This window comes from Falco punctatus (genome assembly GCF_963210335.1).
Source record: "Falco punctatus genome assembly, chromosome: 4".
NCBI classification, from domain to species: Eukaryota; Metazoa; Chordata; class Aves; order Falconiformes; family Falconidae; genus Falco; species Falco punctatus.
The window spans coordinates 98,350,744-98,365,248 of NC_137583.1; the positions used below are offsets into that span (position 1 = coordinate 98,350,744).

General features: G+C 43.4%; 1 protein-coding gene across 8 annotated transcripts in view; it reads right to left on the bottom strand.

Moving 5' to 3' along the window:
• Positions 1 to 2,038: 2,038 nt before the first annotated feature.
• MYRIP (myosin VIIA and Rab interacting protein) overlaps positions 2,039 to 14,505 on the bottom strand; it is a 340,631-nt gene continuing 328,164 nt past the window's right edge. For 7 of the 8 annotated variants that reach the window (XM_080382640.1, XM_080382636.1, XM_080382638.1 and 4 more), the window contains 6 exons: positions 13,200 to 13,394; positions 8,375 to 8,536; positions 6,605 to 6,709; positions 6,449 to 6,509; positions 5,521 to 5,639; positions 2,039 to 4,840 (listed from right to left, as the gene is read on the bottom strand). In XM_080382640.1, the coding sequence (XP_080238766.1) occupies positions 4,808 to 4,840; positions 5,521 to 5,639; positions 6,449 to 6,509; positions 6,605 to 6,709; positions 8,375 to 8,536; positions 13,200 to 13,394 (675 nt within the window). In that variant the 3' untranslated portion in view covers positions 2,039 to 4,807. The remainder of the gene's footprint in view (positions 4,841 to 5,520; positions 5,640 to 6,448; positions 6,510 to 6,604; positions 6,710 to 8,374; positions 8,537 to 13,199; positions 13,395 to 14,505) is intronic. The other variant, XM_080382639.1, reaches the window with a different exon arrangement.

Here is a 14,505-nt window from a genome sequence, read left to right on the forward strand (position 1 = left end):
CTGGCTGCAGCCCTTCCCCTTTTTCTCCCTGCGCTACAAATAAGCCACCTAGCACCCTCGAGATGTTTAGGAAATGCTGCCTTTGAGTAAAGTGGTAGGTGCTTCACTGACTGCTTTCAATTCCAGGTCCCGAGATCGATCCTTTTTGGTATGTGGGCCGTGGTGTTCGCCCCATCGGTCGGTTTGGGAAGAGGCAGCTGAGAAGCAGCCACAGCAGCCCAGGGCCTGTGAGCAGGCACCTAGATTTCATCTTGAACGCTTTGTGGGAACAAAAGGTGTCGGACACAGAAGACAATGACTGGTGATCTCTGTTCCCTGCAGTTGTGACCCAACCTCTCTTCTTTCAATTGTGCCCTCCCCTGCACCTCAGACCTCCAGTCCTGCTTTTGCCACGCAATCTCACGCTGCTCTTCTTTCTACTCCTTGTGCCAGTTCCTTTGAAAAGAAACACATTCAGGGTGCAGGTACAAGACAATGCATGGACACCAGTACCGAGTGCCACCATAGCTTATAAAAATGGTTCTTCATCTTACATCCCCACCAGTCTCCTGATGCTGTTCCTTGTAACATTAGGTTTATCCACATCCCACACAGATTTTGTGCTGGGATTTAAACTCTGTGGTGTTAAGTATATAATGAAACCTTCCTGTCACATTTTGAAGTCAATGGCTGTTGATATGTAAAAATAAAAAGCAATGGTTCGAAGAAAGAAAAAAGGCTCTCCCTAATTTTTAATGTACCTGCATTAATGGCATGGAAGCTGGTGCTCTGTGCGTAGTCTTTATGTAGATTGTTAACATCGACTTGTAGGAATGTAGCCCTGAACTACTCACTGACCCTTCACGATCCTTCCTGTACTGCTGGAGAGATATATTAATGAACAAAAAGGAGCTCCTATCAGAGATAAGCATTTTCTTCTTGCTGAAGAAAATAAATAAATAGGCTAACTAAACTCTTCAGAGCAGTTTTGTGCCTACTGCATGTAACCATGCACCATTATCCAAAAGGCGTAAGGGGCCTAAACTAGCTCGTTCCCTTTAAAACAGTGTGGGTGTTTGTAAGCGCAGTATCTGATCAAGCTAAAGTCACTCTTTGAGGATCACAAGCCAGGTACCATCTCCTACATTAGTCCACATCAATAAGCCTGGGGTTGTGGCTCAATACTCATGCTTCCCCTATTAGTTAGCTTTGTTGTAGTAATTTTATAACTGTTACTTACAATATGTTTAATCTCTATTAATAACTATTACCAGCAATAATATTCAAATGCAGTTTAATCTATGGTTTATATCCAAAAGAGAGAGTTTACAATTTAGCTAATGACTGACAGTTAAATCCAGGCCATGACTTATTCTGCTAAAGACAAATTAAAAATTGCGTTTCTAGTTATGCTTTCTTAGAATTACTACTAAAAATTGATAGGAGCTGAATTAATCATTGCAGATAATCTATCCCTTTTTTTCCTCTTTTTGCAAATGGTCTGTCAGCAAGGAGTGGAGTTTTACTACAATAAGGAAGTTACTACTATTTATAATACAACAATGTGTCTGCTGACCCAAAGTGTTACTTAAAACATGCCAGTTTAAATGAACGCTGTCATGGTGGAGAAAATACACCGATAAAGAAAAGTTTTGATCAGTATTCATTGCATGGGACTTTGGAAATGCTAGACTAAGATTATTGGCAGGGTTCTTGCTCAGTTTGTCATTTTGCACCAATCCAAGCGAAAATTACAGAAATCCTGCCTGAGAAATTCTGTCTGAGATGGTATTTTGCCCAACAGACTTGACAGTTTGGGGAAGACTAACCGTCAAATGTTCATAACAGGGTTCCCCCCATCCCAGCCCCAGTGAAAAAAATCTGAGCCAAGCGTGCGAACGTGCATTCCTCCCCTCGGCTCACAGGAATTCTGCAGCGCTGCCCATCTCCTGGGTTTAATGGGGTTGCGTGGGGACAGGCAGCACCCGAGCGCTGCCCGCAGCAGTGTGTTCTGCGTGCTTCCTGGCCCAAGTGCACATAAATCCACACAACAGAGAAGAACTTTCGGTTTTTCTTTATGAATCAAGTCCTTGAAAAGGCATTCTTTTCATAAATTGGTTTTACTCTTTTGTAATTTCTCTTGACAATAATTCTTGGTGAGTATGCAGATAACAACAACAAGGCAAGCTTAATATTCACTCAGACTTAATCAAATAGATCATATAGTCTTCATTTTACCCATTAAAATATTTTCATTTATAAAAATTAATCTAAATATAAATATTAACACTAAAGATTGAAATCACTTGATGACAAAATAATTCTTTGTGTGCTATAACATACGCTTTTATGATTTTTTAAAACAGTAAATTATATTTTTGCACATATTTGGCACAATAAACATTTGTAAAAATCCAAATGCCTTAGCAGGTGGGAATTTTTTTTTCTTTTTTTTTTGTTTTTTTTTGCAATGCCTACACAGTACACATTTTTCTGTCAAAGAAGACTGAATATTTTAACATTGTAACACGATAACAGTTGCTTTTCATGCCTCTTAAGGAAAACAACCTATTCCAAACCTTGTTGGCTTGTTTAAATCACACTAATAGAACAAAAGCTGAAGAGTTATTCTATTAAAATTAGTCATTTCTGTACTGATATTACATACACAATATTAGTTATTATTTATTAGACGAATATGTAGACCAACCACCATTAATGACATTTCATAACACGCATACCTGCATAAACCAGAACCTGGGAATGTATTGTATACATACATGAGAACAGTCAAGGAAGTAGGAGGAGACTGGATAACAAAAAAATTACTAGGCGTCCTACTCTGTTTAATCTCCTTTACCGGATTGCATATATAGATAAAATCTGTTTGTTTTATATATATATATATATTAAACAGAGTGGGCCAAATTCTGCCCTCATATCTGTGCAAACCAATTTCAGAGAACTAGTATTGTGTGAGAGTAAAAGAAGGCATAATTTTACCCAGAAAAAAACACGTTGGGTCAGATCTCGAGCAAATGGAAATTCCTTGAAGGGATGGAGTGACACTTACGTACTGTAGGTGGGACGATGGTTGTATTTATTCCGAGGGTTCCTTACATGCAGCTCGGCATCAGAGTACTGACAAGCTAGATGTCAAATGTGGGTGGCAGATCTGCAGCTGGCGCTGTTTTTCCAGCCGTCCCATCCAGCCTCACCTTCCTCACCCGCCCCTCTAAATCCAGCCTAGCCAGGCAATTTGCCCAGTTCTGCTCACACTTGCCCAACAATAGCCATTTCATGGCCCGGTGTCCTGGGGGACTGTGTTCCCGCTGCACAGCAGGTAACGTGGCACTCTGCTAGTGGGTGTTTGCTGGGAGCCCAGGGAAGGGAGCAGGTCCCTTTGCTGCACCCCCTGCTCTCAGGAGAGCTCACCATTCCTGGGTACTGCGGGGAGCTTGCCAGCCCGTACCCTCCTTCACAGCACGTTTCACTTCAACCCAGTCTGCATTTGGGTACCAGCTTTGCACTTTGTGTGGAAGATAAGGGATTCACTGGCTTATCACCTCCTCTAACTACCTCCTTTGTTTTGTTCGGAACAAGAAGTACCACAAATTGGCAAGGTCCTCCCCAAAAAGGGTGAGGGGGACACCATGTAAGAAGCATCTTCCCTCCTAAGGCATCTGCTCAAGGCCTTTCCAGTTTGGCTCACCTTTCGAAGGTGTCAAGAAAGAAGAAATTTTCCTATTCACAGTCCAATTCAGAGTGGTCCAACGTTGGTGGGGTGCACATGGCCCCAGTGAGAGGCCCCAAATACTCTGCAGTGGCTACAGGCTAGTCAAGGCAGAGACGTCTGGGCTACATTTGCCACCTCCTCAGAAAAGCCGGGAGGCCGCAGCCAGCCTACAACCACCAGAGCCAGTCAGCAGATATCTCATCCACAATGCTTTGACTTTCTTTTTCCAGTCTTGAAGATTTGGTCATAATTTATTCTGAACTACAGTGTGGCTGGACACCACCAAGCGGACTACGCTACCAAGAAGAGCGAGACATACAAAGGTGTTGGTTTCACAACAGTGTTCAGATGTTTCCAGACGCCAGGACTGTAACTCAACAGACGCCTGGTCCACATGTGCTGCCGCCAATTCACGGCTCAACGTGACATCCATGTTCCCCCTGCTGCCAAGAGCAAAATACCTGGCTCTGGAGCTAGAACACCAAGTCTGCCAAACATACCCTCAGTGAACAGAGAAGTCCTTGCATATTGCATCTCCTCCTACAAACCCTGTCAAAACTTCCACTGACTCCCTGGGAGCAGAGCTAGGTACACTGATTCTCCACTCCTACCACGCAGCTGAAAAGCAGCGTACACTGCACAGAGTTGTTCTTATTGCTCAACAAGACACGTGGCCTATGTGAATAGTAAGAGGCCAGCAAATATGGATCACAGGTCTGCTCTGGCAGATTAATTGGCCTATCATTATGATTGACTAAGCGTACAAAAACATACTGCGGTTTAAAGACAACATACTTTAGTACAATCAATAGGGAGAAAAAGTGCATCTTAAAATGTGGAGCCTTGCTTTTGAAACTCAGCATCCTGTCTAGAGTCTCGTGAGAACTTTAAGGCAGAGTTTCCTTTAGCAGACCATAATGCTGAAGACTTGGACAGCTTTCTCAGTGAGGTATCCAAACGAAGCCCTATAACCGAGGCTTTGTGGGTTCTTGAGGGTCCATTTTCAGCTGGACATACACAATGGCTGTTAAGTAAAGGCACTGTAGTGTACAGCCTTAGGCAGTGTGTTATTGGCAGTAGGGAAGTCTAAGTTTAGTACATCACAGCAGATCCTATCGCAGGTTCCTAGAACAGAGAGAGACAGGAAAGAAAAACAACCCATGAGTGACACACAACACTACCTTACTGAAGCTTCTACAGACCCAGGTCCTTTTCCTTCTCACCTCCCTGCCTATTTTCCACATTATCTAGTGGCAGACTGCTTCGGGACAGTCAGCTTTTTTCCTTATCCTCTGTGGCTACTGTAGGAGAAATGGCTGACAGCTGTCCAGCAAAGCCTATTTGTTCAAACCCTGCAGAGCCAATGCGTGGCCTATCCACCCCTTAAATTCCACTTCGGTAACCTTTGAACACTTCTCAAAAATTAGTGAGGTTCAGCATGACTCTCACCTGCTGAGTTAAAGCATGCAGCTGGTTCTCTGAGGGTTTGGTTCAGAAGCCCGAATTGCAGGGGACCACTAGTTTACTTATTTTTTAAAAAAGTAAGTGTAGCACATTCCTGGACACCTGGCAGCCATGGTACATTCACTCAGGCTGATACTCAGGAGCTGTTATACTATGACATATAGTCAGACACCTTCCAGGACACTGGTCATACTTTTTCAGAGCTGCCTCAGTGGTCTCTATTCTTTCCTCAAACTATTAAGAGAAGTTTTATGAAGATACTGAACTATAGCTGCCTACACAGATACCACTATCTTCTATTTACTGCTTTTAACAGTATTTTTAAAAACATTTGAGTTTACCATTAAGTCCTTGGCAGTGCTTTTCCTCTCTTTAGCTCTTTGTGTTAGAGATCCTTGAAGCATGAAGTTTCTGTTAAATGTTCGGACAGTGGTAACTGGAGGACCATCTACTTTTTCACCTGGGAAAAATACAAAAAGGGAGATTTTATTCACATAACAGATCGAAGCAGATGTAGCAATACTCCTGAAGAGTCACAGCTTCTAGAGATAAAGCTTCTCCTAAGATGCATAAAGAAACCTGGATTTAATTTAAAAGAAAAAGAGCAGGCTGTGATACCCCAAATTTACTGAAGTTTGAGGCCATGTCAACCAGTGGAATTACACAAGAATAAAACAAGAATAATGCAAGGTGAAGCAGGCCCTAGAATTATCAGAGATAACACACTGTGGGGTTTGAAAAAAAAAAAGGAGAAAATATGAAAGAAGAAAGCACTTTATTTTATAAAGCCAATTCACCTACTCAACCATACCCTAACATACCAGGAACATTGCTGAGCCACATCATATGGACTGAAATCAGCGTACACAGGCTTTAAGTAACGGTGGTTGTGGAGGGTGGCAACTGGCTTTTGGTAATTAAACACTGCAACTGCACAAACTAACCCCAGGCACGCTGGAGCATCATCATCTGTGCTGCAGGGCAAGTACTCAGCATTGCTTATTGGCTTTTCCCAGCCTTCTGCTTCTGCTGCTGTTAATTTGCCACTGTCACAACTTCCACTGAAGAGGAAGTGGTGATGCTTTTTAACATGACTAATGGGTATTTTATGTAACACAAGTAAAATGGGAAATGAGGAGGGCGGACATATTTAGGCTTTCTTTGTTGATTTTGTCACTTAATCTTTCCCCTACTTTGCTGAACTGTACATTATATTGAACCCTACAAAGAGAGACTCTCTATATAACATATGTAACAACTTAAGTGCACCTTTTACTGGTGGAGCTGGAAGTTTTCTCCTCTGCTGTCTTGACGTGTCTATTGTATGCATCTGTAAACAACAAATACACATTAATCAACTCCATTGCAGAAAGAGAGGCAAAATTTCCCCAATGTATTTTTGAATACTACATAATGTTCTGGCACCTGGTTTGTTTGCCTTTGATCCCGTTTTCTTGTCAGGCGAACACATGGAGCCACGTTCAAGCCTGCAACAGTGAGAGCTGATATTCTGCTCTCAATATCTGAAATCTTCAAAGAAAATAAAAGAGACAGACAGACAGATGGGGAGGGGGAAAAAGAAGTTTTAACATTACTGTGGATGCCACTACCAAAATATATCCCTCCCCCAGTCAAATCCTCTTTAATCAAAAAATATAATCAGATGGCTAACTTCTTCAGCAATTCTGACACCTTCCTGTATTCTTTAGTCCTGATGTTAAAAAGGGGCTTAGTTTGTGAGTAAAGATGGAGTGACAGAACAATCCAACCTACCTTGTGACTCCAAGGAGGAGGCATTTTACTCCTTTTGAGGGAAAAAAAGAAAGGAGGAGAGAAAACCTGCATCTGTTATCTACCAGTTACCTTTAGTTGCATAATCCTGAGTTCACTCAAGCTGTATTTTTCAAAGGTTACATTCAAAGAATAACTTTGCGCGACACATTTCCTAACCCAGAATTAATTTCATGAACATGCAAAGTACATCCTCTGTCACAAAATCTACACATCTGATCTGAAATATTTATAATTTAAGTGTATATGTATGTTAAACACAGGCACGCATAAATGCAGGTACACACTATATAACAATGCTCAAGGGAAAACAAATTGCTAGGAAAGCCAAAAGTCCCAGGAAGTAAACATCGGGGGGAAAGCAGGCTGGTGTTGAGACGAGTGGAAACAAACGCTGCCAAAAAGGGAAAGAAGCGTCAGAGAAGTCAGACGTGTAACTCAACTCCTGATTCACGAGGACACCTGAAGCTGTTCACCCTGCAGAAGACCTTCTGTTGGCCTCTTTGTGATCCTCCTCACATAGCTCAGGCCTCTCTCCTCCTCTCACCCCCATTAACATATTTACCATAAAATCATGATCAAAACCAAAAAACCGTCACCGTTTGCTGCCTAGTGTAGGAATGCACTTCTGACATCTGGGACACGCCAGACTCTCAGATCTTTGCTCAGTCCTGCACCGAGCGTGCTCCTGCTGAGTGCAGTGAGCAGGTAGTTCCCACGCAGCCCGGCACAGGCAGGTCACAGCACCTCACCTAGCACAGGCTGCAGGGAGCTGCCAGCTGTGTGAGTCCCTTGATGTCTGGCAGCGTCACCTCATTCCATTCCGCTTTCAGCACCAGATCATCTGGAGCTCACTAGAGAGCTGCTAGATCACAGCCCACAAGAGCAATTGCCTTTTGGCTGGGGTATGTGCTGCTTAGCGGCTAAATCCCAAGGCAGGCTGGCACGTGCTAGGCTCTGCACTTAGCGGCTGTCGGCCTTTCTGGTCAAATGGTACCAATACTGGCTTCTCTCGGGAAGTGCTTTACAATCTGCCCATCAGATAAACTGCCTCAGACTGTCTCTGCCGTCTGACCACAGCCACGTGTGTGACAGAGCGCAACAAGTGAGCTGCCTGGCAGCAAGGAGCAGGGTCAGCATTAGTGTTGCAGCATCAGGCTGTTGCACTCCTGTGTCTGAAAACAAGCTGAGGGGGAGAGAAACAAGCAAACACAGTACTCTTGGCTGGGCTGAGCTACACATCCCAGTTACACTTTGCTCAGCTCCTGTGATGCAGTCAGCATCCTTGGATCACCAGCCCACTGCAGTACAAAAGAACATTGAAAGTAAGCGTGCGCAGACAGCAGGTGAGTGCTAGGCAAGGCGGTGTGAAACCTGCAGATAGGGAGGAGCGGGCGTCCTCACCTGAAGCTCCGCGTGATGAACCTGAGCAGCCGCTGTGGCCACCTGATCCTCCAGATCGGCCAGCTCAGACTCTGCAGTAACGCTGTTGATCTTGCGTGCGGCATCTTCCAGGTTGGTCAGCTGCTCCTCCAGCCCGTACACGGTGCTGGCTGTCAGGTACACCTGCAGGGCCAAGGCAGGGAGAGGTGTCAGTGTTTTCTGTTTTGTGGGCATCGAGGTCTGAGCAGGCTGCATCTTCCGTTGTAACTTTGAGCTTTGCTCCTTGCTAACCCTCTACAGGGAGACTTACCTGGCAGAGGAAAGGCATAGGGGAATAATCTCAAAACACATCCACAAAAAGAAGGGAGGCATGAGGTGGCTGCACTCCAGATTTCATAGTATTCTACAATGGTATTCTAAAAGATTTGCTCCAGATTCACCATCAAACAAACAAACAAAAATAGCTCAAATGCTTGCTTAGTATTGTCAATACTCAATTGCATAACAAAACTCCTAAGTCTGCAAGGGGAAGCCAACAGGCCACACCTCGTATAAAGCTCTTATTAAACACACCTAATGCCTTCTAGCAGTCAAAACTCTTTAAGAGTTTTCAGCAGTAGTTATTCAGCAGCATATGATTATTAACGTCTTAAAGAGCAACAAAGTTGCTTACATGCACAACACAGTTTCCCATTCCATCCTGCTCTCACACAAATATACAGCAGTCAAAACCTTCTAGCCTCCTAGCCCTTTGGAGTGAATCGGTGGAGGTTCAACAGACTTATCTGGGCCACGTAAGAGAGAATAACAGACTTTATTATTAGGACATCCTCCCTAAAACCAAAAAACTTTTAATATTTAGACCCATCTACGACACCTCTGATAACTGCAGGTAAAGGGTTCATTTCCATTCATCTCCTTGGAGTAATAATTGATGATACACTCTGTTTTACGTGTTTCTTTTATTTCACACAGAAATCAAAGGTATACAGCCAGATGGAGGTCTCCGTATTATAGAAAAGGGTCGTTTTCAAGCATTAGTATTTGACATGCGTGCTTAAAATTGTTCAGACCCGTGTGAAAATACTGCACCTTCTGCCTCTTTACTAGATAGCTGAGACTGTTTCCATGAAGCTGGTAACAGCACAGTGGAAATGAAATGCATACTCTCATTTTCCCTATTGGCAGCCTCACTCACTAATAGCAGTAAACACCGTGTTGCTACAGAACTAGCACAAATTGAACATGTTCTGTGGCTGACTTCATGGTCCAAGGGGCAAGCAAACAGGATCTGCACTAGGTCCTTGAGCAGATACCTTCATTTCATACATGTTTTCCACTCAAGTCATTAGATCTGCATACAACTTTTAGATCATGCAGTCCTTTGACATAACAGGTATCCAAATAATTTCTGGCCATGCTGTGACTTTATGGATCAAAAGTGGTGCACAATAACTAGATTAGGATTTAAGTAAGTGTTTACTTTTTATTACTTTTTATTTTATTATTGTTTCTTAATTGCTTGCAATAGTGGTTTTTTTCCGTTGTATCAGCTGTTTCAAGGCATAAACACAGATATATTTTTTTCATGTATGTGACACTGCTAAGAAGCAAATTCACTGCATCTTGTAAGACCACAGTCTAACTGCAGGCATGAAATCTTTGAAAAATGTACCTAGAACAAATAAGTGATCTGTTTTAACATCTTTGCTGAAGTACTTGGAGACACAGGTGGGCCATAAAGTTAACAGGCTGATTTAAATAGAAATGCTCCTGCTTTTGTGGGTTTTAATTATCCTTTCCATTAATTTAAATTATACATCTTTGTGATGCAACATACCACAGTTGCTTCAGATTAAAAGGTGATTTTTTACATATCCCTGTCATGTCTTTCAGACGTGAGATTGAGAAAGAAGAAAAAGGAACGTTATGAACAGAAACATCTTTAGAAAGTTAAAGAAAAGATGTATTTAAATGCTGTGCCAAAATTCTCTGCACAGTAAGTTGTACTTGCAAAGAAGTATGGTGGTGGTGAATTTAAAGAAAATAGAACTCACAGAAAAATGTGGGAAGGGAAGGTCATCAATGTTTTTGTAACTCAATCATCCCCTAAACTGGTCAATTTTTAATTTTACTGAACATTTTTCCAGCTAGATATAAATATTTTTTTCCCTAAAGAATATTTTCTTTACCTGGAAAATCATTGCACTTCCAAACAGCAATTCTGTACTTGTAGGTCTCCACTAAATTATGCCCTCATGCATACATTCCCATTCAGATTGTGGAGACTTATTTTACTGTCATTTAGGTATGTACAGCTTCCACTAAAACCCACCTGACCTTGTGCTGGTACAGGTGGCCCTACGTTCTCCACACTGATGTGTGTATAGTCCCCAAAATGCTAGAGAGAGAAAAATGAACAAATTGTCTATATACACCCAGATCCTCTGCAAAGAGGATATGCTGCACTCAGATATGCCCCCAGCTGTGCTGGGAAAAGTTATGGATTCCTCGATTTCTAAAGGCTCCTCAGAAATCTTTCATGGAGTGTGGTGGTGAAATCTTGAAACAAAGTTTTGCCATCTACTGCATATCCCGTGTAGGGCAGAGACATGTAGTGTGGGTTCGCAGCAAGGCCGAGCGGGATGCCTTATGCGTTGTGCAAGGCACTGGGAGAAGGTAAACCAGAGATAAGCTGCAGAGGGCAATGCCAAGGCAAGAAATGCTCTGCCTCAGTGCCCAGTCTCTGCTCAGCGAGAAATCTCGGCCCAAATGAATGACTAGGGGCCACAGCACCACAGATGCCAAAGCTCCACAAGGGTGGGAGGGATTGTTGGAGTGCGATTTAGGAAAAAAAATGCACCTCCGATAGTTTACAACACAGTTCTCCCCAGGAAAAATGTGGGAACAACTCTCCCCAAATTGCTTTCTGTCCTCCTGCGGAATTTCTTAGTTTTTCTAAAGATGTGATCCAGCCTGGACATGGATTTTCATTATGTATTCACTCTCCTGCCAGATGCATTCTGTGCGTTTGGAGCTAGGATGTGTTAGCATTTCATGGGGAGAGGAACATCTCCATCTACTTACCTACTTCTATTATTCTGAAAAAAGATTAACCAAACCCAACTAGAAGTTGTGGGGCTGCATCTGTTGTGTAACAATGAAATGAGTATCATGGTAGGTAGCATGAGGAAGCCACTTTGCTCACCACAAGCCCAAGGTATACCCTTCTCCAGGCATTAGAGCAGCAACTGCTATGGGAAGCCTTTACCATTCTGCAGAGGGCCAGATCTGATGCGCCACACATCCAGCATCTCCTGGACACATCCTCCTCTCCTGCCCTTCCAGCCCCACTGTGTTTGACTCCCAAGCTTATTTTCCTTGTTCATTTTGAATTCCCCTCCCAGAGAGGAGCCAGGAGCATGGCCACCGTGTGGAAAACCCTGTGGTGGGGCAGGTTCAAGTGGCTGTGGTGCCCCATGGGGGAGGGCAGGAGAGGCCAGCAATCAGGACAGTGTGTGGGAGCAGGGAAGAGCAGGAGTACCTCAGCTGGCACAGCAGGATGCCTTGGAAGGATGAGCAGAGGTGGGAAGGGGAAATTTGGAGGTCAGGTTAGGATCAGGAGCTTGCTGGGGAGGAGTGAAGGTGCTCAGGGGTAGGCTGGAGGGCATCCTGTTGGTGTGGACAGGGGGAAAGGTCTGACGTGGAAATGGTTTTGGAGCGGCTGAGGTTAGGAGGGGTAGGATCAAGTATGGGAACCTCTGAACTGAAGCAGGGCTGGGAGATTTGAGCTCAGAAAAGGTGTGGTGAGAGGACTGGGGAGTTGTGGGACTGCTGAGAGGGCTGTGGAGTAGGACAAGCCCAGTGCCAGGACTGGCTGCTATTGCCATGGATTATCTCCTACTCAGCCCTTAGCCTGGGGCTGTTGTGGAAGTGTGCTTCTGTGGAGGAAACTGATTTTATGCCCCAAGAGATTCTGTCTGAAAATTTTCTGGGGCTAAAGAAAACCAGGATCTATTTTCTTGAATTAATCAGAATCTTATAATGGGACAACACAGATTTTTACAAGGTCTTTAAGAGCTCCTAATGAAGGGGGGGGAAAAATCACTGAAATGTAACCAGTTAAATGTGGGAAGAAGAGAAAATCGAAAGTTACATGTGTACCAACTCCATTAAGCGGATGCATAACATTTTCCAGCGAGTAGTGACTCCCCTCTCTGACTCAGCGTTTCACTTTTTCCTGCAGATGACAAGTACTCATGAAAAAGGACAGACGACTCAGATGTGGCCAAATGAATGTTTGTTTAATTCAGCTTTTCCAGCCTGCTCTTTTTAACAGTGCAGCAGGCAGCTCTGGCTCCTTGGGTGCTCAGTGCAGTATGCTGGGGGTGCCTGGGGGGAGGAAGACTCCTCCATTTCTTCTCTGTGTGACTGGGGACATGCTTTCCCTACCTGTCCTTACAGTAATGAGGCTATGCTGGGGCTGGGAGACATGTGGCTTCAGCCAGGCATGGTGCAGCTGCACAGCCACAGAGGTTCAGAAGGCTTACGTTAACTTTTGAGATAGGGATTCTAAAATTAGTTGCAAACCCCAAACCATCCAACTCTCCTCTTCCCCCATATATTTTGAAGTACCCCCCCAAAACCAAAACAAAACAGCAGCACAGCTGAGCACCCCTTTGAAATGTAATATTTTTGTTCTGTTTGTCTATTTGTTTAACAACCTCAGATTAATTCTGCACATCCACTGATGCTGTCTACGTGCTTTCCCTTTGCAGCTGGCACACACACACAGGTACACTCAGTCACGCACATGACACTTTCACAAACTGATTCATGTTCTTACATTTTCTTCCAGTGTGGTGAGCTGCTCATCAAGTCTGATGGGGTCTGTTCCCAGCGGGAAGGTCCCTCTTCCTCTGTCCTGAATGTCAGCTGGGAAATCACAGGGACCAGTGGATTCTGCTATCAGTTCTTCAGTAGCATTGATGACTTTCAGGACTTCTGTAGATATGTTGCAGAGAGAGACAGCAGAGTACTTCTGTTTTGTTACAAGAGAAAACAACAGCATTATATTAGCATAGAGATGTAACAGGTAAAATCACCTTGCTAATAGCTGCAGCTTTAACCAAGCTAAACCAAGACAATATACCTGGCTAACTGCCGTGAACACACACAAGAGCTAGCTGTGTGGTGAAATTGGAATCAACTTCTCTTCCCCCCCCCGCCCTCTTTCACATAGGCACACTGCTACAGCATGCAACATAACGTACACATGCATCTCTTCTGCAACACAATTTCTACTGGAGGGATGGTCCAAATCTTATCCTAAAGGAGCACACAAATAGCCAGCTTTGCAATCCAAGTGAGATAGATGAGGCTGTTTTTGCAATAGTGTTTTAAACTGTTTTAAAACACAGTCTTCCTTTCTGAGTACTGGCAAACAGATGTGAAATCATCTGTCTCCATATCCGCAGCAGCTATTGCATAGCAGCCCAAACAGGGGAGAACAATCTTAAGCAGCCCTATGAGGACAGTATTTTACAAAGATGTTTGTTATGAATTATATGATAGGAACATATATATACCAAGGATACACCAAGGAAAAGCATGTAGTTTTATTCGTTCTTCTTTTTTAAACAACCATAAGCCTTTTTATGAGTGTTCCTCATTTGTAATTTTTAATTAACTGTTCTGATTCTGATGATTCTCACAGACCTTTAGGTTTCAGGACAACTCCTCCGATTGCAATTAAATTTCACCTGATGTACCTTTGAGCACCAAGCTCCACATCCGGACTAGACAGCTTGGAGACTCAGCCAAAGCTTGTTGAAGCCAATACAAATGCTGTCACTGAATTTATGTGCAACACCTTTAGTGTTGCTTTGCCTAAAAGAAAGCGTGGGAAATCTAGACCTACATTTAATTCCTCCTCAAAGCTGCGAATACTAAATGCATGTGGACTAGGGGCCTACTCATCTGTACATTTTCCCACAAACAAAATATCTGAGGATCAAACCCAAGGAAACAGACAGTCTTTGTATCCTATATAGTAAATTCTATAGTAAAGGAAAACATAACTGAATAAAAATGTTTTTGTGTTATGTAAACATTGTGTTAATGTCAGCTGGCCTCCTAGGCAGGATGCAAGA